The 26487-nt window shown below is 34.9% G+C and overlaps 1 protein-coding gene across 1 annotated transcript in view; it reads right to left on the bottom strand.

Moving 5' to 3' along the window:
• The window catches only part of LOC126966698 (uncharacterized), a 30665-nt gene extending 5230 nt beyond the window's left edge, over window positions 1-25435 (bottom strand). Inside the window, exons 1-2 of the mRNA XM_050810898.1 lie at window positions 25052-25435; window positions 1459-3977 (exon numbers count right to left, since the gene is read on the bottom strand). Coding sequence (XP_050666855.1) covers window positions 1459-3977 — 2519 coding nt within the window. The 5' untranslated portion in view covers window positions 25052-25435. The remainder of the gene's footprint in view (window positions 1-1458; window positions 3978-25051) is intronic.
• Between the last annotated feature and the right edge of the window lie 1052 nt (window positions 25436-26487).

Genomic DNA, 26487 nt, shown 5'->3' on the forward strand with positions numbered 1-26487 from the left:
ATTGAGGCTGTGGCTAATGAGATTATTTCTCGATATAAAAATCATTCAGAGGTGATTTTCAAAACGACAAAAAGACAATAACTCAAGTTCGTTTTATTTATTTAAAGTTGATATTTTCATTATATCAAATACTACATACATACATAAACATCTACTTAACAATCAGGTTGTAAGTTTATTATTAACGTTAAAGGCCGAAGCGACAATTAATGCATGGAAGTTGACAACTTGAGACGTTTCGAATGACAATGGACATTCAACAAGTGGCATGAAGCGATAAAAGCTGCAAGGTTTCAAACATTTATCGAACTAATTTTTCTCGCCCCGATTTCATTCAAATTCTCCGGTTCAGACAGTTGAAATCACAAGGCGTTTCGGAACATCGGTATGAAAATTTGCAATTAAATTTTAACGCGCTATAATATTTGTTTGAATACTAATAATCTAATATGTTATTAATTTTCACTCATCCGTAAAGCCAAGTGCCGTGTAAGGCGGTGACATAAAGGTTGTACAGAGTTCCAAGAAATTAGTGGAAAACAGGAAATGTTCTCAATCAAATGGAAAGAGGAAAATGTCGTGATACTTGGAACATTTAACTAGCAAATTGTTAAAATGATAGTTAAATGTGTTTTTAATACTAAGTAAGGTGGGTTGATTGAAGTTAGAGTGTACATTTGGATAATTGAATGTTCCTGGCCGATTTTGACGATAAACGTGGATTTTGCTTGAGTTGTGATCTGTTATCAATTTGTACTACAGAACTTGGTTTTAAATATCCAGGCCTTGCCACCAAGCCGTCTCAAGCTGTTGGTGACTCCTGATTATCAAATACCATTGGTATTTGGTAATGTTGGTAAACCATTCCTTGTAGATTGGAGCTTGCGTATTTGATAGTTGATCTATGGCTGATGGTTGTTTGCCATCCTGCTTGGCAAAGAGAAAATGCCATTGCTACAAGTAGAACGGGTGTGATGTTTAAGTCGCTGTGTGCCTCTAGAGTTTAGTGAAGGTACACGTGCTAATTTAAGTAATTAATGCACTATATAGTTTTAGGCAAATCTCTAATATTTTTGTAATGGTACACGAACAAAAATTTGACGTATGGTCGAAGATACATTTGGAATCCGATTTGATCATATATTAGTATAAACTATAAACATCTATTATGTATGTAATATGTATCCTGAGGTAGACTTATTTTTATTAAGTAGATGATTTACGTCTTCCTAATACTATGTGGAATTTTAGCCTTTATTAAAAGCTGTGGAATGAGCTTCCTTGTGCGGTGTTTCCGGGACGATACGACATGGGTACCTTCAAAAAACATACCTTCGTTAAAGACCGGCAATGCTCCTGTGATTTCGCTGGTGTTGCAAGAGAATTGAGGTGACCAGTACGCTCGTTTGTCCTCGTTTTCCATAAAAAAAAGAAATATTATCAATAAGTTAAACTCACATTTTTAAAAGTGACTCCATTTTCTTTTCCATAGCAAATAAGGAGTCCGAAGATTGGGAGGTGAGCACTTTACAGAATGTGAACTTGGCACACTGTGAGTCCCTCCAATCAGTCTGTTTAACCAGGACCATGGCTGCAGCGGTCAGACCCGGCTGTCCAGGACCGGCATCGATCATCTGAATGTTTTCAGTCATATCGTTGAGCGCTCTTTTCACGCTGCGGCGCCTTCTAGCTCCACTCATATCATTAATAGGCTGGTAAAGCACCGCATTACGTTTTGTCCGAGCTCCAGAATCTGGAGACATCACAACATAGACATTTTCGCTAGGCATCTTGTAATTATCATCAAAGAACTTTTGACTACTTAAGATCGTTCGATCGTAGTCGTAGATACCGTCACTGAACGATCTCTTATGTTCCTTTTCCATGCTGTCGGAGTTGTCAGCGCTCCGCATTAAGTTAACATCTAAGAGACGTCCCACTGCAACGGCACCAAGGCCCAACGCTGCACCCCCGGCCATTAAGCCAAGAGCAGGAAGCATAGCTGGTGCACCTGAACCAACAGCGGCCACTCCTATTTTATCTTGTGCGTATCTTTGATTTTGTATAGCGTTACTTGACGGATATAAACCTAAGTTTTGCGTGATTTTATGTGTAGCTTCTACTATGGGATCGAATACAGGTTGAGTTACCTTGGCTATCGGATCTATTATAGGTCTAGTAAACTGGTGCACTGTTTCACTTGCACTGTTTATTGTATCCTTCATGGAGTCAGTGAATCTTTTCCATAGAGATGGCTCCGGTGTGCGTTTAACGTAACCATAACTGTATGGATATTTCGCTGGGCTGTGATCATAATACGAGAACTTGTTATATTCATCTTCATAATATCTGTTTGACACTGCTATGTTTTGACTACGTTGCTGATTGTACCCATTAATAGGCTCCATTGGATAGGGATGAGCGCTTTTGGGTCCACTTGTATAGTACTTGATCTTTCTGTCTTTGTTTTCAAAGTCCCTAGCAGCTTTAGCAGGCTGAACACCAAGATCTGGGTGAGCATATTGAAGGACAGGGTTTCTTACACTTTCATCAAACCCTGGTTTTGCATTTTTGGGGGTGTACATTACGGAATTAGGAAAATTTGTTTCACCGGGGTGATGTAACATACGCCTTTGGATGTGGCTCTCAGCAAAATCTAAGTCACCGTTGTTAGCTCGAGAACTGCGTCCACTGAAGTAATCACGTTTTGATTCTTGTTCATTTATTTGCTTAATATAATCAATCAATTTAGAATTTGCAACCTTAGAATTATCAGCTTTAGTAAATGGGCCATACCCCGTTTTAACAAAAAGGTTTTCCTTTTTATATTTGTACGGATAGGAAGGAACGAAATCATCGTTATCAAATTTAATATTATCAAATTTAGTGAAAGGTCCATCTGTTTGTTCAAAGTTGTCCTCTTTTGTGAAGGGACCTAAGTTTTGAGATGGATCGGCCGATGAAAGATCGGGGTACACATCCGCTTCAGGTATAGCTTTAGCTGGGGTATAACCTTCGGGATAAGGCAGCAGTTCACCGTTAACTACACGGGCATTTCTCCAAGTTTTCTTGTCAGATTCGTCATCCGGCACTCTGATGCCCTGAATTTCAGGTATACCGTCATTCCCTAAAGTTAAAATTGATCGTCCCCGTTTATTATATTTGTCAATTGCTTTCTTAATATGCATAGGTTCTGAACTTATCATAACAGGGTCTGGTACTTTAAGGGATTTGCTTTCATCATCGGATACTTTTGTGCTCACTACCTCAATATAAACAGGGTTTCTATCATTTTTAATGACGGGGTTGTGTGGATCGAACCTGTAACTTTTTATTGGACCGTTGTAGTCCATGTAGCTTGTTGAAGTTATATATACTTTTTTATTTTCAGTTTTCTTTTCATTGTCATAGGTTGGATAATAGTTGGAGGTTTCCGGATCAGTGTCAGGTTTACCACCATCTTCCTGGATGTGGGATTCAGGGTAAACAGAAACCGGTGACCAGTTACCATATTCAGCTTTGATATCGCTAAACTCTTCATGCTTATTTCGGTTTATGTAGTAATCAAACCCAGCTAAATCACTATTGACTTGACCTAAATTCAATTTCCTCTGATCCCTGGTATCAGTTTTATTCTGCTTGTCATCAGTAGAGTTCAACATAAAATTGGGTAAAGTGGTTTTGATTGAGACAGTTGTTGGTGCGTGGGTTGTACTTCCGTGTGTTGTTGTTTTATCCTTTTTCTTTACAATGAGTTGTGTGAGATGGCCAGCTTTAGTTCGTACGTTAACCGTTTGCGTGTCGAGGGGATTGAGACTCCTTGAGACTTTAAGTTCTGTCCGCGTCGTCCGAGATGGTAGTATTGTTGTTCTGATGGTTTTTGTTGTTGTTGTGTTGTCGCTTGAATCAGCCTTGGCAGTGATTACGCAGAACAGCCAAATTACGGCACATAGCCGTATGTGGGTCACGGGAGCCATCTGAAATTAAAGAAAAATTACTTTTATTATGAATCAGCTACATATACACTATATTTCTGACTTATACTTATTAATATATATGATTTATTGCAAAACACCGGAAAACAGTATTGTTGACTATTTTACAAAATATAATAAAATCGTAATTGTGCCGTATCTGTACAATAAATATTTAAAAAAAAATCAATTTATACACATTGAACTTATGTAACTGTGGGTAAATAAATAGTATTTAGAATTTTATTGTTTGTCAGTTTATCTGCTTGCTTAACGTGTATTGTACACGCTAATGCTAAAATGACGTTTTTACAAGCAGTTTAAAGTTAAATTAAATGAAATAAAATGTACACGGATAAAGGCCCCCCCACTCGAAATAATGAATATGGAAAGTTTCCTAATGCGCATTAAAAATTTATGTCATTAACAATTACCTTCTTTATAAGATTATGGGTCTCTATTTGTTTTTACAAAATGTAGCGAAAAACAGAAAAAGCTTGTAAATTGACACACACTATAGGTAAAAATTTCCCTTCTGAACTCACTTCAGACCACTCCTGACCATATCCTACTCCCCCCCTTCTCTGAATCGTGTCTTCCCTTTTGTCAGTCGTCTTTTATAAATAACTTTAAAGTATATAATTTTTGCAATTTTGTTTGTAGTAAAAAAAGGTTAATTTATATTTATATCAGTTAGCTTCTATAAATAGCTTGAAAGTATTTAATTATTGTAATTTTGTTTATCATAAATAAAGGTTAAAGAGCGTGCCTCCCAACATAGGCGATAACCTTAATGGGAGACATCCGCCCCTAGTTTTTTCTACTTTTTGTTAAAGAAATATTTTGTTTTTAATTTTATATGCTAAAACGATTAAAGTTCTGTGTAAAAAGGAGCCCTTCGATGCAGTGGTGTAAATGTATCCCGAGCAGAGGATCGTGGGATTACCCCCGAGTTCCGTTCGTTACGTCACCACTCACCGGCTCCTCAGCATGGCAGTAGGTGAACGAGTGTAAAGTTCCGCGCCTACCAAACTGTTACTTAACGTTTTTAAACGCACCACAACGCTTACTTTCCACTTTCGCATGTAAATTATCTGTACGTAATATTAGTATATAATACGTATTGTGAAACTATAGTTTCTTTTACTATAATTAATATACATAATATTATGTATATTACGATATTTGTTAGTTCATTTTGGCAGACTTTGCTTTCTAAGCCTTGTAAAATACATTTTTTTATACTTTTCTATTTCTCATTGAAATATTATTTTAGTCAGATTATTTTATTCAGAATATCAAGGACTGCACATAGATCAAATTACCCTCTGTCTGTCTAATATACATCGCATCCATATCAAGTTTCTTACACTGACTATTAAAATACGCGTTCTAACCACAAATAAGGCAATATAGTGTTTCATGTGCCTAAACTCTCCAGGTTTCACTAAAGTCTAACACTGTTGTTGCCCCTTCATAAATTATTCAATATTTCCAACATTATGAACAACAGACGATAAAATTGCAAAAACGAGGCGCACGGGCCTTTAAAGCCATTAAATAACAGATTTCGTTGATCAATAAAATGGGATGTAAAGTGATATTTATGTATATTTCTTTGGCTTTGTAAAGTTGATTATATAATTAAGTAGATACGTTACAGGATGTTATATAAGTTATTTGTTTTTTATAACTTTGATTTCTGTAAATGTAAATTAATGTAAAAGATGAAGTAAATACCAAGATATAAAAAAAGAAGGACTCCGCGCCTTGATATTAGCAAGTGAAGCACCTTTATGCTAGTGTGTGTGCGGTTACGGGGGATACCTTATACACAATTTTTACTCCCACATATGGCCACAAATACTTTTATTGTATCGTTTTTACACTTTTTCACAACGCACAACGGCATTTTTAAAATATTTTATTGCGACGCAAACTGATCTGTCAGACGATGGCAAATCTCATAATGGCGGCCGATCGGCTTGTATAAGTGTAAGTGTGTGCGTGGGGCTATGTATTAACTCGTGTACTGGCTTATTTTGGTGCTTCACTGTTATGTAAGATGACACGGAGTCCTTCTATTTTTACTCGTCCGTGGTAAATTCATAGTTATTGTTGTTATATAGTTAAACGATGAAGCCGGCTGGGACTAGATATTAATGGTGTGAAATTTAAATCAGTGTTTTAAAGTATTAGTAAGCAGCAGAAAACAGCAGACTAGGCGAGTTTCCTACGCCATTTATTCTCTCTCAGACCACCATTAGTCCAAAGCGGTCTAAAAAATCTCATGAATCAATTGATAAAATGTCTAAATAACTTTTCTGTCTTTGGCTGAACGAACGCATATTACTCGCAGATCAGAAAGAAAGTGCTCTATGTCTACAATGAAACGATTAATAACAACGTATCAAATTATAAATAAATATAAATAAAAAAGACTTATTGAAGTAATCCAAAACTGTGTTTTAAAGAATATCAAAGAATACAATATGATTGGTACAAAAGAGTAGCTATAAATGAGTAGTGAAGAATAAATAGTAGTAAAAAAAAAACTAAAAAACACGCATTCTATAGAACCGAAACGAAAAAATATAAAATATTTCCCACTTTTTAGTTTGGTTTATTTAAAAAAGCGTGTTTTTAAAACTATTATTTGCATTATTAATTTAAAAATTCTCTTTGTTATCCGATATAAGATCGGTTTAACATAATGATTGAAATTTAAAATTAGAATCAATTCCTGCCTTATAGACGATAGATGAAAATTATATAAATAAACAGAATCTTATTTTGCAAATCGAAAAATGGAATAATTTTATCCAAATACATTTATTGTCATCGGCCCTCGATATATAGATCTACGAAGTTTGAACGAAATCTGGAAGTTTAATGTCAAAATGGTCAAAATCGCGCCCTAATGAGTCGGTTACAAACAAACAAACATACAGGTGACTCTAATAAAAAGCGTGTAAAAAGAGAATATTTCGTTGCAACACTGACTTAAAACGTTCATCTTGTCTGTCTGTATTCTATGTAGTAGCAGGGACCAGCGACCGTCGACCAGCTAGCGCGGCGCACGCATCAAATAGCATCATAATATTTACTTAGATTTACAATAATGAAAGCGTTTGTTCACCAGGCGTGACGCTTGGCTTCGTTTGATTGTCTCACCGATATGAATGTCTAATTATATTCTTAATTCATTTCATTCATAATTAACTAATTGTATCTTAGTTTTTCTTTATTCTTTACTTTGATTAAAGTGGACATTTAACTTATTGTTTTGATTTGTGTTATTAAAACTGAATTTTTACATTACTTATTGTATCCCAGTAGATACTCCCAAGGGCGTGCCCTTGCACCTCTCTCTCCACAAGAGAAGGTCGCCTTCTATGAAGGCTTATAGGGCACTTGCCCAAAACCAACCTTAGGTGGTGTTAAATGGGCACTTAGGTTTTTCGTGAGTCCCACATAATCAATCCAGACAAAGGCTGCGTTAATAGTTATTTATGCAACTGTTGAGTAATAAGGGGTATTAAAACACGAATGTGGATTTATCACACGAGGCGAAGCAGAGTGTGATAATAGTATCACATGAGTGTTTTAATACCTAATTATCAACAGTTGCATACAAGATTTTATCTACACCAAGAATATGGATCCTCTAAAAGATTCTGGAACAGTTAGCTTACTGCTAACATTAAAACACCAGTCCTAGTAGTAGCCTAATATCATTCATTACTGATTATATACAAATAAACTAAGTATTAATGTATCAATTATTTATTTTAGTAGTAATTTACATTTTGTATAGTGCAATAATTAAAATTCACTCGAATATTCAGCGTTTAAAATGAATCGCTAATTTTTTGTAAACAAAACAATAGAAATATCGAAAAAAAATGGCGGGGATTCGAATAACCTACTTTTTTTTTACGGTGCGCGACGTTCTGGTAGTGTGGAACGCGCGTAAACGAAAATGTTCTTTTTTTGAAATTCATACAGATACCACGCATCGAGTAATAAGAATGTGGCTGAATTGGAACTCTTTGCGCATGAAGGGATCAAAAAAAAAAACATAGGAGTGTTGTTATGAAATTCAGTACAACATTACAACACTCGTTTTAATAGAGGATTTAAAGCATCGGTGTAGATAAACTATTAAAATATATATCGTGAGTACCCGTCATAATAATTACTATGTTAGAGTTCCGCGATGATAAAAGTTTAAACATATACTGCTCAACACGACATCCTCGTATATAGTGAAAAAATCATTTAAGTTTTTGAAGTCGTACTTCCTTAGGCGCGTTATGAAAATTTAATGAGAGTGAAGTTTTAAGATGCGCGCGCATTACAGTAACACAAAAGTAAGTGTGAAGTTGGTTCCTAAAATTTTCTGACGTTTTCGACATTCGTTATTGTTTTTTGATTTCTTCGTCCATTATTAGGATAGGCCAACGGTTCAAGCCCGTACAGCCGTATTCGTTATTTAATAATTAATTGTCAAAGCCATCGTTCCAAGATTATTACAACAATGTTCTTTTGTACAAACGTAGAATAGCACGAGGAATAAATAATTGTAAGGATTTCTTCTTTGTTAGGCCAAAGAAGTGTAACTTCTTGCATGCATACATAAGTACACACACACTTTTTTATAATTCAAAAGTCGTTTTAAATGTATCGTTATGTAGCAGTGTTACTGGGGCCGGTTTGGTTGGCATCTCATTCTGATGCTGTTCATGTTGTATTACGTAATCAACTTTTCACGCTCACATTAACTTATATTTTAAACTTTCATTGTTAAGTATACTCGTGACATGAATGTCATTGTGTCGTACCACCGAAGTATGAAATTGTGGGCTTTATCATAAGGTTGTTTTAAATGACCAGCGTAATAATATTTACGTTATAATTTCATGTTTCGTACTTATTATTTGTGCCGAATATTGTGCGACACGATATTTTTTAGATACAAAATAATTTCTACAACGGTCATCTTTCAGATTAAATAAGAAATGATATTCAAAGATATATTTTCTTTTGACAGATATGCATTTTACCATGTTGGTAACAAGGGTAAATTGTTTGAATGAGAAGAAGACAAAAATTGATTACCACTTAATCATTTATTTATCGCTTAACTTTTATAATTTAAGTACAAATACAAAAAAGTTAAGTAAACCATGCAATTTACAAAAATACAGAATAAACTATCATATCTATACATCAGTTTAAAAATAAAAAATTAAAGAGGTGCAACTAAACTTAATTTTTGGAACGAAGTTCCTTACGGCAGGCTTGGAGGGGATAGGGATTTTGCTGCGCGACCGAACTGAAAAAAATGTGATAGTAAAACCGTAAGAAAAAATCCGTGGAAAAAAGTGCGTGGAAAAGTGCGTGGAATAAAACCGTTAAATGAGACGTGCGCAGGCGCGACAGTAGCATACACAAGCGAGTAGTGTATAATACCTTTCTCTTTCTCCCTCTTTTTGTCGATTCTACATTAGCCGAAGGAACTTCGTTCCTACCTGGTGTCCCACGACACCACATAATTTTTTTTTTCTGAAATATGAGATCAAACAGGCTTCTATGGGTCACCTGTTTGTCATGCATGTCGTATCGTCCTGGATACACCTGAAGAGCACAGTTTGGTTGTGCAAAGTTGCTTGAAATCCGCACTCTGACAAAAGTGGACCAGACATGCATGGTGGGGGTGTTTTTAAGTTGTGTGGAGCGAAGATGGACTTCAAACAACATGCAGTCAAACAGTTCCTTGGAACACTCTCGGTGATTACTTCTGTAGAGGAAACACAAAGAGACGTCATCTCTACTCAACGCGAATTGATTGTACTGTTCATAGATACTGGATTCCCGACCAGTATGAGAGCAATCCACATGTGACCAGATTTGCGCCTGGTTTTGCGCAATGTTTGAGTGTACATTGTAACTAGCCAGTATTAACATATCTTGGAAACATTAAATATCTAAATAATAACAATGGTTTTCTTAAAACTCGTTGGATGGACTTCTCTGCCCGCTAAACTAGGGAGGAAAGTAATTTTAAATTTATTGCCCCATATATTTTGTGCGTAATAAGTTGTCTGTCTGATCCACGCGAAATCACTTTCCGAGAAGGTGGAGCATAAGAGTTGCTCATTACAGTATCAGGAGAGAGTCAATATTAAACTTAAATTTGACGGCCCCATATAGCCCAGTCGTTAGTGACCCTGCCTAATGAGCTAGAGGTCCCGGGTTCGAATCCCGGTAGGCGCAATCATTTATATGATGAAATGTTTGTTTCCGAGTCATGGATGTTTATAAGTATTTTTTTATAAGTATAATTTCTGTATGTTTGAGTAAGTATATTGTATTAAATATTATATCGTTGTCTTGTACCCATAGTAGAGGCTATGCCTAGTTTGTGCAAGACAATTTGTGTAAGTGTGTCAGTTTAGTATTAATATTCTGCAACACAGATGTATAATTTACGCAACTTACAGCCAAAACAACGTTATGTTCAACTATTTCACTGCAGGTGAGAATGGATTAGACAAGCTGGTTAGTGGGGCGACTCTAATTATTAAGTGTTCCGCTCTCGGGCGGCGGTCTCATACGAAGCACGTGAAACGTCAAGAAACACACACTGCACAGCTGTCACCCGTGAAATGTTGACAACGTTGATGATGACAAGCATTAATTAAAAATATATGGGTGTGGATTAAGGCTGGGGACCGAGCCAATGGCCTTGAGAAATCGAACGGAGCTAGGATACCACTCTCGCACAAGATCGCCATAGTTTTAATTCAAAAGTGGAGCTATTTTAAATTTATTACAAACATATTACAATTTTCTTTATAAAACTATGTTATGTAAAATAGTGGTGTACCATTAATAAATTTTCGTACAATTTTTATCTAGCTTGAATGATTAGCATTAGCAACTGTAAAAGTTAGATGAATTTTGGTGGTTTTTTTTCGCACCCTCTATAAAGAATAGAAATGTAAAGATTTTTCTTTGAATGAATTTTCTTCTCATATTCTGTAGATATATAATTATACCGCCAAGAAATTGTTTCAATTATTGACGCTTATTTGACGATTTCTTGGGATAGCAACCTTAACTGTGAAGTCAACCCCTTTCACCAGGTACAGCAGATATTATCAATCAAAAACCGTCCAAAAGCAATTTACATCTGCTCCATAAGTGATTTCTGATTGTGATAATCTGGGTCATTTAATTGAAAATAAATGTATGGTTTTAGTTAAATACAGCCCAACACTTCCAAAAAGTTGTTTACTAGTAAAACGATGAAAAACACCGCGCTAAGATGTACTTAGGTGTTTTTTTTCTACTGACAAATTTTTTTTAAATCCAGAACTTTCAGCAGACCACATATTGTGAGAGATGATTATCAAAACACATTAACGAGCGACTGCACACTGTCACTATAAGGTAAATTATAAATTTAGCTTTAATGGAGTCATTGAACCAAAATAGGACAAAATATATTGTGGAATGGCACCCGAGAAAAGAAAAAGAAGTAGAGGAAGACAACTGATCTGTCGGGAAGAAGACCTACAAGTAAGGGATGTAACTGAATGACTGCGGAGAAGAAGAAAGTCAGCCATGGAAAGCCATAATGGAAAATTCTCCTCCAGGGCTGAAATTTGTTACAAGGAACCTTGTTGAACTGTTCATTGTCAGAAAATTTAATATACGTATAGAAAAATGGTCACCCTTTTGCTCTAAATAGTGATTTCATTTTTATAACACCAGAAATAAGGGATTGCTTGTTACTAATTCTTGTAGGCTTCATAAGATATATAATCGCTTTAAGGGTAAATGCATACATTTTAATAATAAAGTCCCAGCAGCAGCTGTTCAGGCATTATCTATTAATAAATTTAAATGTTTTATAAAAAATGGTATTGATCCAAAGAGGACATTATAGAGATGCTCATTTTGCTCAGATTAAGAGTTGCTCATTACAGTATCAGGAGAGAGTCAATATTAAACTTAAATTTGACGGCCCCATATAGCCCAGTCGTTAGTGACCCTGCCTAATGAGCTAGAGGTCCCGGGTTCGAATCCCGGTAGGCGCAATCATTTATATGATGAAATGTTTGTTTCCGAGTCATGGATGTTTATAAGTATTTTTTTATAAGTATAATTTCTGTATGTTTGAGTAAGTATATTGTATTAAATATTATATCGTTGTCTTGTACCCATAGTAGAGGCTATGCCTAGTTTGTGCAAGACAATTTGTGTAAGTGTGTCAGTTTAGTATTAATATTCTGCAACACAGATGTATAATTTACGCAACTTACAGCCAAAACAACGTTATGTTCAACTATTTCACTGCAGGTGAGAATGGATTAGACAAGCTGGTTAGTGGGGCGACTCTAATTATTAAGTGTTCCGCTCTCGGGCGGCGGTCTCATACGAAGCACGTGAAACGTCAAGAAACACACACTGCACAGCTGTCACCCGTGAAATGTTGACAACGTTGATGATGACAAGCATTAATTAAAAATATATGGGTGTGGATTAAGGCTGGGGACCGAGCCAATGGCCTTGAGAAATCGAACGGAGCTAGGATACCACTCTCGCACAAGATCGCCATAGTTTTAATTCAAAAGTGGAGCTATTTTAAATTTATTACAAACATATTACAATTTTCTTTATAAAACTATGTTATGTAAAATAGTGGTGTACCATTAATAAATTTTCGTACAATTTTTATCTAGCTTGAATGATTAGCATTAGCAACTGTAAAAGTTAGATGAATTTTGGTGGTTTTTTTTCGCACCCTCTATAAAGAATAGAAATGTAAAGATTTTTCTTTGAATGAATTTTCTTCTCATATTCTGTAGATATATAATTATACCGCCAAGAAATTGTTTCAATTATTGACGCTTATTTGACGATTTCTTGGGATAGCAACCTTAACTGTGAAGTCAACCCCTTTCACCAGGTACAGCAGATATTATCAATCAAAAACCGTCCAAAAGCAATTTACATCTGCTCCATAAGTGATTTCTGATTGTGATAATCTGGGTCATTTAATTGAAAATAAATGTATGGTTTTAGTTAAATACAGCCCAACACTTCCAAAAAGTTGTTTACTAGTAAAACGATGAAAAACACCGCGCTAAGATGTACTTAGGTGTTTTTTTTCTACTGACAAATTTTTTTTAAATCCAGAACTTTCAGCAGACCACATATTGTGAGAGATGATTATCAAAACACATTAACGAGCGACTGCACACTGTCACTATAAGGTAAATTATAAATTTAGCTTTAATGGAGTCATTGAACCAAAATAGGACAAAATATATTGTGGAATGGCACCCGAGAAAAGAAAAAGAAGTAGAGGAAGACAACTGATCTGTCGGGAAGAAGACCTACAAGTAAGGGATGTAACTGAATGACTGCGGAGAAGAAGAAAGTCAGCCATGGAAAGCCATAATGGAAAATTCTCCTCCAGGGCTGAAATTTGTTACAAGGAACCTTGTTGAACTGTTCATTGTCAGAAAATTTAATATACGTATAGAAAAATGGTCACCCTTTTGCTCTAAATAGTGATTTCATTTTTATAACACCAGAAATAAGGGATTGCTTGTTACTAATTCTTGTAGGCTTCATAAGATATATAATCGCTTTAAGGGTAAATGCATACATTTTAATAATAAAGTCCCAGCAGCAGCTGTTCAGGCATTATCTATTAATAAATTTAAATGTTTTATAAAAAATGGTATTGATCCAAAGAGGACATTATAGAGATGCTCATTTTGCTCAGATTAAGAGTTGCTCATTACAGTATCAGGAGAGAGTCAATATTAAACTTAAATTTGACGGCCCCATATAGCCCAGTCGTTAGTGACCCTGCCTAATGAGCTAGAGGTCCCGGGTTCGAATCCCGGTAGGCGCAATCATTTATATGATGAAATGTTTGTTTCCGAGTCATGGATGTTTATAAGTATTTTTTTATAAGTATAATTTCTGTATGTTTGAGTAAGTATATTGTATTAAATATTATATCGTTGTCTTGTACCCATAGTAGAGGCTATGCCTAGTTTGTGCAAGACAATTTGTGTAAGTGTGTCAGTTTAGTATTAATATTCTGCAACACAGATGTATAATTTACGCAACTTACAGCCAAAACAACGTTATGTTCAACTATTTCACTGCAGGTGAGAATGGATTAGACAAGCTGGTTAGTGGGGCGACTCTAATTATTAAGTGTTCCGCTCTCGGGCGGCGGTCTCATACGAAGCACGTGAAACGTCAAGAAACACACACTGCACAGCTGTCACCCGTGAAATGTTGACAACGTTGATGATGACAAGCATTAATTAAAAATATATGGGTGTGGATTAAGGCTGGGGACCGAGCCAATGGCCTTGAGAAATCGAACGGAGCTAGGATACCACTCTCGCACAAGATCGCCATAGTTTTAATTCAAAAGTGGAGCTATTTTAAATTTATTACAAACATATTACAATTTTCTTTATAAAACTATGTTATGTAAAATAGTGGTGTACCATTAATAAATTTTCGTACAATTTTTATCTAGCTTGAATGATTAGCATTAGCAACTGTAAAAGTTAGATGAATTTTGGTGGTTTTTTTTCGCACCCTCTATAAAGAATAGAAATGTAAAGATTTTTCTTTGAATGAATTTTCTTCTCATATTCTGTAGATATATAATTATACCGCCAAGAAATTGTTTCAATTATTGACGCTTATTTGACGATTTCTTGGGATAGCAACCTTAACTGTGAAGTCAACCCCTTTCACCAGGTACAGCAGATATTATCAATCAAAAACCGTCCAAAAGCAATTTACATCTGCTCCATAAGTGATTTCTGATTGTGATAATCTGGGTCATTTAATTGAAAATAAATGTATGGTTTTAGTTAAATACAGCCCAACACTTCCAAAAAGTTGTTTACTAGTAAAACGATGAAAAACACCGCGCTAAGATGTACTTAGGTGTTTTTTTTCTACTGACAAATTTTTTTTAAATCCAGAACTTTCAGCAGACCACATATTGTGAGAGATGATTATCAAAACACATTAACGAGCGACTGCACACTGTCACTATAAGGTAAATTATAAATTTAGCTTTAATGGAGTCATTGAACCAAAATAGGACAAAATATATTGTGGAATGGCACCCGAGAAAAGAAAAAGAAGTAGAGGAAGACAACTGATCTGTCGGGAAGAAGACCTACAAGTAAGGGATGTAACTGAATGACTGCGGAGAAGAAGAAAGTCAGCCATGGAAAGCCATAATGGAAAATTCTCCTCCAGGGCTGAAATTTGTTACAAGGAACCTTGTTGAACTGTTCATTGTCAGAAAATTTAATATACGTATAGAAAAATGGTCACCCTTTTGCTCTAAATAGTGATTTCATTTTTATAACACCAGAAATAAGGGATTGCTTGTTACTAATTCTTGTAGGCTTCATAAGATATATAATCGCTTTAAGGGTAAATGCATACATTTTAATAATAAAGTCCCAGCAGCAGCTGTTCAGGCATTATCTATTAATAAATTTAAATGTTTTATAAAAAATGGTATTGATCCAAAGAGGACATTATAAACTCTTACTGTTCCAGATATTCAAAGCGGGATATGAACCAATCATTGTGTAGATATAATTTGCTATATAATATATTTGATGTAAATATTGTGATAATGCAGTGATTGCATTCATTGCAGGCTAGTCCCTCACCACGATCTGGAAACGTGGACTTTACACAAACTTTGTTGTGTTGTCAGGTGTCAGGTGAACGACCTCGATGTCCGGCCACCATGGAAAGTGAAACCGAGAATCTCTCGTGCGTCCCGCCCGCGCCCCGCGCCCCTCTACCAGTGCCCCACTCAGAGGGCTTAAGCTAAATAGGTAATATGTACTACGTACTGGAGAAGCTGTTACTAAAAGTCTTGCTCCGTTTTGGTAAGAATACAACTAAAGGCGATTGAGATAGGATGTACGTCCAGAGAAGACATTTCATTTTGATTGTTTGTCCAGCTATCCTGAGACCTTACTCAGTATGGGGGGACCACAAGGGTCTATTCTTGGCCCGTTCTTCTTCCTTGTTTATATTAGTAATTTACGTAATCTTGTAGAGAAAAAACAACAATATTATTGTTTGCGGGAAAATCTTAATTTATATTCATAGTGAAAATACGATCATACGATATTCTTACTTGTGTACTGGTTTAAGGCTAAAAACCTATTATTAAAAATAATAAAACCGGTGGTATCTGCAAAGATTTTTTGGTAGGACTCTTAATTTCAAATTACAGTGGGGTCCACATATTAAAGGATAGTCTAATAGGCTTAGTTCTGCAGCACACATGGTTGAAATTTAACGCAGTTGATTGAATAGATGCAGCGTATTTAGTTTAGTAATTATATTAGTATTATATTATGTGGTCGCGCTAAAAATAGCGCTAACCTAGGTTCTAAAGAATCAATAAATGAAAAATATGAAGAAATTAACATATTAACTATTCTCTTTCCATATTCATGATAATGTATGGACGTAGGCAAATAAGTAAATGTTCAAGAAAATGTAATAATAATAATGTTAACACCAGGAACAAAACTTGTAATGGCAAATAATCCGTTAAATCGACTTAGTAAGTCCATTGTTGGGCGGTGTTTATATTTTTACAACAAGATCCCAGAAAATAATCAAAACAACTGTGTTACGAAATTCAAAAGAATTCTTAAAAACTATAATATACTAAATAGTATATATATATATATATTTTAATGACTTGGAAATGCAGTGACCATCCTCAGACTATTTGATTAATAAGTTGTATCGTAACGAAATTTTATTTTAAAACTAGCTTACACGACAGACGTTATTCTGTATATAATAAATAAAATAATGTTTTTATATGAATTTGTCAATAATATCAAAAATTACTTCGTAAAATATGCACCCTGCTGTCGTAATGAAATTGTTTCACAGCAGAACTGTCAAACCGTGCGTCAATAAATTCTCTCATAGAAATTATGTATGGACACATCAAAGGAAAAACAAATTTGTTGTTTTTATTTAATTTAGCAGCATTTTCCTATTTATTCACCTTTTAAACCTTCTCTGGACTTCCACAAATATCTAGACCAAAATTAGCCAAATCGGTCCAGCCGTTCTCGAGTTTTAGCGAGACTAACGAACAGCAATTCATTTTTATATATATAAGAAGAAAAATAATTTTCTGGTGAGTTTCTTGCGCTCGTTCTTCTCAGTACTGATGCGTACGTATATTTTAGAATGGAAAAATATGCATTTGAATTTTTAGTCAACTAAATTAGTCTATGCCAAGCGTTTGTACTAATAAAACGCTTTTGAGTGTTGGTTTTTGCAAATTTGCCTTCATGTGTATTGTGACAATGTTATAATAAGTTAATTATTCTCAAAACGCCACTAAAAGTCAAAATGGCATTTTACCAGATGTCCAGTACATTACCGCAAATGTATCATCTGGAGAAGTTGAGGACTTAACATCATCTGTAGATGATGGTCCATAATATATATAAAGAAATTTATTAAAAAAAAAAAGAATATACCCTTTCGAATATATCCGGATCCGGGATGGTATGTTCTATATAATTTATTGTAACATGAACTTAAATCACAGGCTTAAATGCTATCTGTCAGTCTGCTATTCCACATATTATATTTAAGTTTTGTAGTCAGCACTTGAATAATAATAATTCAATACTAACGATTATCTAAAAATATATGAAATATAACGAAAATATATACATTAGTATACCTTTTTACCAATCGCTGCATATTCCGATGTCTATTTCCTTCGATAGTCAGAAAAGGTCAGGGAGTCAAAGAGTGAGATGGTAGATGATATATGATGATAATCATGATTAAAAAATTGTGGAAAAACATGGCTTATAAAAGTCACAAATAGAAAACAATCTCTAAAACTAGGGGACACCTTTGTCAGAGAGCAATTTAATACTAATTTTACCGCTGCCAAAAAGCAATATTGATTTAGTATTCCTAGAGAATAATTTATATTGAGATAGATAAAACTTAGCAACAGAAATAAGGGCTAAGTATTTGTTTTTGTAAACATTTAAAAGTTCATGAAGATACAATCATACAATGATGTCCCAGATTGGACGCAATAATATACAAAGCTCCAACACATTTATATGAACAATATAGACAGATGTCGCTCGATGGAAGGCTATCTACATAAGGTGAAAAGTTTAACAACATAACACATGTGTCCTAGTAAGTAAGTCAAGGCAGCTACAAATATGCATACGAGGTTGTACAACTCTCAGATCGGAAGTCAGCAAGCGCGACCGATGGACTGTGACGCAACAGAAGGAAGCCCGATGAGAGAGACAGGCCGCGGCCCGCGAGGTGAAAGTGTTGCGTCATCCAATCACTCTTACCTCATAACCCAATTGGAAAAGTAATTAATTGTAAAACTTGATCGGCTGCCAAACGCCAGGATTTCGGCAATCTAATAAAACGACTATAAGTGTTACTATAGAGTACTTCTAAAGAGCCTTCGATTAAATTAATCTTTGAATTGGTTTGCCCTAAGGTCTAAACTGATTTCTTTCAAATACGAAGTATGATTAAAATGTACAAAGGATTTTACTGGAGTGATACCAATGGACTAAAGACCTTGGTAATTGACCATACATTCTGTTACTTGGTTTACCTACCTAAAATATAACTTAATTTTTTTTCATGGAAAAGGGGACAAACGATCTTACAGGTCATCTGATGTTAAGTGATCACCACCACCCACATTTTCATGCAACAACAGAGGAATCACAAAAGCGTTAGGTGTCGGCCCTTTAGAATGGACTTTACTTTTTAGTCTAACTATTTTTCTATATAAATATGTAATGAAAATGGTCTTTGTTTGAGACTCTTTCCCGCCTAAACCACTGATCGTATCGACATGACACTACCACCATTCGATGGGAAATTTATTCTAGATGGCTTATGACTACTTATTTTTTGAATTCCAAAGTTCCTTTATTATTTTATTTCCTTTTAAAATTCACTATTTCGCTATATATATTCTATTCGCTAGTTAAATATATAATTTATACTATAATTATCACCATCATATTTTCCTGTCCCCTTAAAAAATTTGTCATATTATCATATCCTAGAAGGAAGATATTATCCGCACGTATATCAGCACCTACATTATCAAACAAATTTTGAATACTAAACAACCTATACTAAGTTAACTGGAACGCATACTGAAAGAAAATTCTGTAAAATTTCATTTGTGGCCTACAAATGAAATTTTTTTATTTTGAATTCATTAACAGTCATTACAATTAATAAAAAAGTAAGTTTAGCAACGATAATGTTAGATTCCACCGTTTCCACTGATTAAACTTTTGTGTTTCAAAGTTTATGAGAAAATTTCACTTTTAATTGTATTGTCTTGGAATTAGAGAGTTGTGTAATGTTCTCTTTCATCAGTTAATTGACCTGACGAGAGCACCGGGTGATAGGCTGAACCCGTTGAGCGATAGAAATTACTAAAACTTTTGCCAAGTAATTGTGAAACATGTAATCGTTGAAAGTATAAACAGTGGGAGGCTCCTTTGCACAGGATGCCAGCTAGATTATGGGTACCACAACGGCGTTTATTGCCATGAATCATTAATATGTAAACATTACTGTGTTTCGGTCTGAAGGACTATTGAAATTACTGGGCAAATGAGACTTAACATCTTATGTCCCATGGTGACAAGCGCAAATGTAATCCCGCTCAGAATTTTAGAGGTTTTACAAAAATCCTGAGCGGCACTGCATTGTAATGGACAGGGAGTATAAATTACCATCACCTGAACGTCCTGCTCGTCTCGTCCTTTGTTTAAAATTAAAAAAAATTGCGGGACTGTCAGTACAGCACAAAAAAAGTGACTGACAGATAGATAAGTATAAAACACGCTGATGAAATATCTGTTATATATATTTTGAGAGCATATATCAATTGCATTATCAAATCAAGGAATCGTCACAAATGTGGGACCATTTTCTACGACGTGAATACACTTGTTTTAGTACAGAAGTAACAAAAACAAGAGTCTCGTTTTATGGGAAATGCGTTTCGTAATATCTATGATCTAGTTCTCACCATAGATTACAAATCTCTGCTTACAATACCAATCATTGTTTTATGTAAAAGACATTACTTAGTATTGTACGGTGCGGATGCATATGAAGGTTTAAGACTGTCGCTGGCCCTATTGTTAGTTATTATTATCTGAACAAAATGAGTATCAATCCTTGTCAAGTCGGGCAGGTCCAAATGTCCGTACATTGACTAATTTACTATACTATATTTACTATATTTATATTTTATAACTAGCTGACCCAACAGACGGATTTCTATCGATAGAAAAAATATATGCAAGTATTCGGAAAATTTAGTCTGTAGCCATGTGTAATAAAAGTTACTGTAAATAGTTAATAGTTAATTTAGTAATAAAAATCATAAGGATTAATATCGTATTTGTGCGTTTAAAAGCTGTTTTTACAGTATCGCTTTATAATTGTCAATTTTTTAAAGTATTATAATGGATATATTATGTTATCCTTAAGAGATAGACCTATATAAGATGCACAATTCAACCATACATCATTTTATTTAATCTCAAAAGGGTTAGAAAGCGATTTCGTTGAAACCTCCAACAAATTCTGTTGATGCATGCAAAAATTTATTCCTTTAGGGAAAACATTTTTGCATACATCAAGGCCAGGCCTTACAAATAAACTTGGTATAAAGTTACAACTGAGGATAATCCAAGAATATGCAATACGTTGACTATATTGCTGGCAACACTCTCAATTCAATGATAATTCTGAAGTTTGCGGTTTTGCGGCAGCCTTGAAAAAAACGCGGGAATCGTGATACGTCCAAATAAACCAATCATAAACAAAATGTCTATTGGTCAAAATTTTGCATAATCTTGGTTTATTCTCAATTATAAGCTTATACCAAGTTTATTTGTCGACGACCCCTATAGATCATTGGTTAGAGACCGTGCCTTGTGTGCTAGAAGTCCCGGGGTTCGAATCCCGGTAGGTGCAATCATTTATATGACAAATATGAATGTCTGTTTCCGAGTCATTAATGTTTATTTGTATTTACGTATGTTTAAGTAAGTATATTGTATTATATATCGTTGTCTTGCACCCATAGTACAGGCTATGCCTAGTTTTGGGCAAGATAATTTGTCTAAGAGTGTGTCAATATTATTATTATTTTACTTGTAAGGCCGTTAATATATTATAATCACTGTTCAGCGCAGGGCAGACGGACTCATCAATTGGGAATAAACCGCGACGTGCTGATCGATTGAGGTATGGAAGTGTCGCAAGCTTCAGGTGAACACAATGTCATATTGTGATTTGATACGATTTGCAGTCGAATAACGTGCGGGCATTGTCGACGTTCTGCAGTCTGTTGTGCAACCAAACATACGATATTAGTATTCAATCACCAAACTTTGGTTTCCACTTGACAAATATGTTATGGTGCAATGTTAGAGTACTCTAACACCTAAGTGTTAAGTGTTAAGTAATGCTAACATTACCGACGTTGTTTAGGTATTCACGAATATAAAGCTAAGCTCACACGTCCCGCGCACCCGCAGAAGCCATCTGCAGTTTTGGCGCCAAACCCGGCGCGGCCACTTGAGACGCTATAGCCACTTGTGTTTACATTATCCGAGGTATCATTATGCGGTTTATGTAACGGGTTGCTAAATAAATAACCTTGGTTATTGTAAGCAAAAAACGTGATTTAAGATAGATTCGTGCTGTGATATCGCCGCTCTTTCAGAGTTTTTGCTAAACGCGTCTAAATAAAAATATTTCAATTGAATTCTTTGTATTATTTTTACTGAAGTGGACACGTTATAACATGATCTTATGATTTCTTTCAAATAAATAATTTTTATAAAAAAAAATCACAAAAAAATTTTCCTGTTGTATGCTAAACAAAAATGGCCGCCGCCAGCTAAATTGAAATAAATACTTATTTGTCTACAAAAGCGTTGCGCTTTGTTTTATGGCTCTTAGAATCAAGATCAATTATTAATACACCCGCTAAATATTTCTCTCTGGTGTTTTTGGCTACGGATAAGAAGATATTGGCAATTTTTTGACGCTTGCCGTATCCACTTGAACACAGGAGCACATTTAAATTGCAATGGAACAATTGCAATTTAAGGGAATTAAGATGCATTGAAATGAAATGCAGTATATATCTGAGTTTTCTTAATTAGGTGATTTTTGTATTATACATCAAAGAACATTGAAATACAATGATGAAGGATACTTCAGCTGCAGACTGTATCATCAATCGGCCTGGCACTCGTTTGATTTATATCATTATTAATACTCAGTAATATTTAAAAAATATCTTATCGAAGTTTGCCGGGGTTTAAATAAAAATGTGTCCCATGTTAACTACATAAAAGAAGAAGGTATAAAATTTAAAGGGATTCTTCCGGTGGTTAAATTGAACACAGAGTTCAATTCACCCCATTCCGCGACCTTCACAAGGACATTGATAGAAGGTATAAGTTTGACAACATGCTTCTACATAGGTCACGAAACACCAAGTTAAATAAAAAATGTATATTTTACGCAAATACCTTATGTAAAAAATACAGTTAGAATTACACGCGTCTCAATCCTTTTAAAAGTATTTTATTTCGCGTTTATCAAAGAAAATACCAACTATATAAATATACTATATGCTTGCATCCCGTGAGGAAGCTGGAGATTCGCTTGCAAAAACGCTTGAAAAGCCCAACTGATGGAAGTTTCGAGAGAAGCACCTTGTGCCATATAATATAATATACTAATAATATTATAACTAACTAGATGACCCAGCAAACGTTGTTTTGCAATATAAATGATATTAAGAGTTCGACCGTTTATTCTCAGACTTACTTTTTAAAGCCGACGAGCAACAAAATTTTTATAAATTATAGCCTATTTGTTATTCTGGTGTGTAAACTATATTATTGTAATGTTTCATCAAAATCTATTCAGTAGTTTTTGCGTTAAAGAAGTACAAACATACATCCAGACATACAAACTTTCACATTTATAATATTAGTAGGATTCACAGCCATCATCACTGATCTTAAGCAAGGTACTTGGTTATGATCAACATTTTTTTGCTTATTTGTAATTTAATAGAGTAGAAATATATTACTAAACTCTTCTACTCATAAAAACTCAAATTTTCTGTAATTGCGGTACAGATGGAAGGTACAATATACATTTTTATATACCTTTATTTGAATTTGGGTAACTATTATAACAGTAGCAGATAAAGAAGTTTGCACTCAATTTATTTTTTAACCGTTGCAATAGGCACATATTTATTACGTAAGTGTAACAATGGTTCGCCTTATCAGTGTTACTGATAACATTAGTAGGTCAACGACTCACGCAGCACGCGTCCTGCAACGAACATTTAGAGCTTGTCGTAGGACTCAGGACTTACTCTGACACAGTTATTCTTACAAGTAGTCATTTATTTTATTGTCTAATGTCCGTTCCCAATATACAATCTACAGATGGAGATAAATGACGACCACTGTCAGTAATTAGCTGTCCCAATATACCCGATAAGTCATTCTTATCGCCTTATATTGGGACGCGTGCATTGCAGTTTCGATACAAACTTCTATCGCCGGTAAGCTATAAGGTGAGTTACCGCCGATAAGTTTATTGGGACAGAAAAGTCAACGATAGTTACGATTTTTATCTCAAGAGATAGATTCAATGTTGGGAAGGGCCGTTATGGGACAGCAGAACAAATAAGCGCACAGATGACTTGATGGTAAGTGATGAACGCTGCCGAAATACCTATTTAGCGCATTAGAAAAAGAATCGAAGGAGCGCTGCCAGCTGCTGGGTACTGGGTATGAGCTATTTTGAAAGTAGGTACTAATTATATATCGATAACGAAACACTACAAGTTGCACTATTAAATATTCTTTGACACTACCAAAAGAAGTTAATGTGACACTTTGGTTCTACGTGTAAGAAAGGTGGTGGTGCTGTTGGATAATGTTTAGGTCATTTTCTGTGGCCGAAAACTAGGTCAAGTTGACTTTTAAGTATAAGAATGCTTGTCATATATACTGAAGCAGTAGTTATAGTTAGTCGTCTTAACAAATCTATACAAACCAGAGGGAATTAAACAAGTCTTGGCACAATTTTCTACCAACCTAAAAAATAAATCGTGAAATAAAAAAAAGATGACAGAATATTAGACGTAGAAATTTTAAGCGGAAATGAACAGGCAAAGATCTGCGAGATCGAATCAGAAATGAGGAGATCCATAGTAGAAGTAAAATCACCGACATAGCCCAAATGATTGCAAAACTGAAGTTGCAGTAGGCAGGGCACATAGTACAACGGACCGGTGGTGCAGAAAAGTCCACGAATGCGACGATCCAGTCCAGATCGCAGGAATACGTTGAATGAGCGCAGCGCAGGACCAGTCATCGTGGAGATCTTTGGTGGAGGCCTTTGTGCAGCAGTTGACTTCTTCCGGAAGATGATGATGACAGGCAAATTAATAACAAGAGGTAGTAAGTAGGTACAGGCCATAGAAGTAAAACAAACATTTGACATTAAGCTACCAAAGAGATAGGAATAGAAATTGAGGTAAAATAGGACGAAATAAAGTAAAGTAAAGAAGATGTACTGGGAAAGCGGTAAACAGAATCAGTTATCGAGTTCAAGGAATCAACAGAAAGTATTAAATGTTCCTAATTGCAAATTATTTTTGTCAACATAACGTGTTAAGCAACAACTGGATACAATGTTATTTTCAGTAAGTAATATTTATTATGTAATATATAATTCTTATGTTTTGTTTAAGATGCATGAACTTCATAATTGGTAGGTTCTTCAATTTACACCACCAAGTGCAAAATGAGGGTAAATTGCAATATTAATTAGTGCAGTGGTGGTAAATCGTTTGCATGACGCATTCTTACCTGTGGCCGCTGTCCGTGTCGTCCAGTCGCCTAGAAAGTGAAACTATCAACGGCGCAGGCGCATGCCCTCACCTTCGTACACACACTCTCGCCACTCGTCCGGTCCACACTTATTTTCAAAATTTAAAATTTACAATGGAACCCGACTTCCTGTCTACCACTTCTCAAATTATTAAACAATTTAACTCTCTCTAGCCGTCTTCTTAATTCTTGGAGTCGTTATCCAAATTACTTAATTCTATATCAACAGTCTCCAAACGTCACTTAATACTTTCAAAATATGAACAAGATCCAAATCAAGATATTCGAAATCGATTTTTTTGTTCAGCGTGAGTATTTGATTAGTGTACGGTCAGCAGATATGTCGTCAAGTGTCCGCGGTGCTATAGTTGTGACTGTGGCGTGTGTCGTTGTGGCGTGGCGGTGGAGAGACGGTTGTGTAAGCATTCACTTGTTGAAGAGGGAGATGTTGCATAAGCTTTACATGAGTTATGTTTGAACGGACCGAAGGCTTGAAGCGGTTTGAGAAAGCTTGCCGGACCGCGCTAATCTCTAACTCATTTAGTAAGAGTAACAACCTTCTTGTGAATTCTTTGTGTTTCACGTCTCACGTCTAGTAATTAGACATAGAACTTCTAGCAACACTCATCACAATATTTAATACGAGTATTTTATCAGCCGCAAGTTATCTAGACTCGGTTATAAAATATTTAACTATTATTGTACTTACCTAATACGTATTTAGTAGTACAATACTAGATTTAAGTATTTTATAAATTTATCTATGAATTTAAAACTATAAAATCGAAATAAAATATGTCTTCTTCTTATAGCAGTATCATTAGAATATAGTAATCATGACGTGTCTGTTAAAACAATTTAAAAAAAAAAAAAACTATCATCACCTATACTTATATTATACAGGCAAAAAAAATCTTTTTAGAATTTTCATTTGTTCATCGATTTATTTAACCGTTTACAATAATCCCAAAAATTTCTAAGTTGATTTGATTTTTGACGAAAATTCCCACCAATATTTACTGTAATAATACTGTTACCTTCGTTAGGTTTATTATTTTGACGTAATTCATCAAGGAAACCCCGACATGTTTTAAATAGAACCACACAGCGAGTATTAAGTTCTGATTGAAATTAATTTCTGTGTCAATAGATGGAGAAATTTAAAGATCAACTTTTGTAGTTTTATTGACTTTTATTATGTTGTCATAAAAAGCAAATAGCCAATATCATTTCGGTCATCAAATTGAAGCTGTCATACAAGATACACAAAATCACTTAAAGGATAAAGATATCGAAAACATATTACGTAAGATTTGCAACTAAAAATATTTAAAAAATCCAAAATTATTAATATTAATAATCAAAACTACAGATTGTAAACAATATCTGGGTCTTCTATGAGACAGCCATTTGCC

Source organism: Leptidea sinapis, chromosome 11 (genome assembly GCF_905404315.1).
Source record: "Leptidea sinapis chromosome 11, ilLepSina1.1, whole genome shotgun sequence".
NCBI lineage: Eukaryota > Metazoa > Arthropoda > Insecta > Lepidoptera > Pieridae > Leptidea > Leptidea sinapis.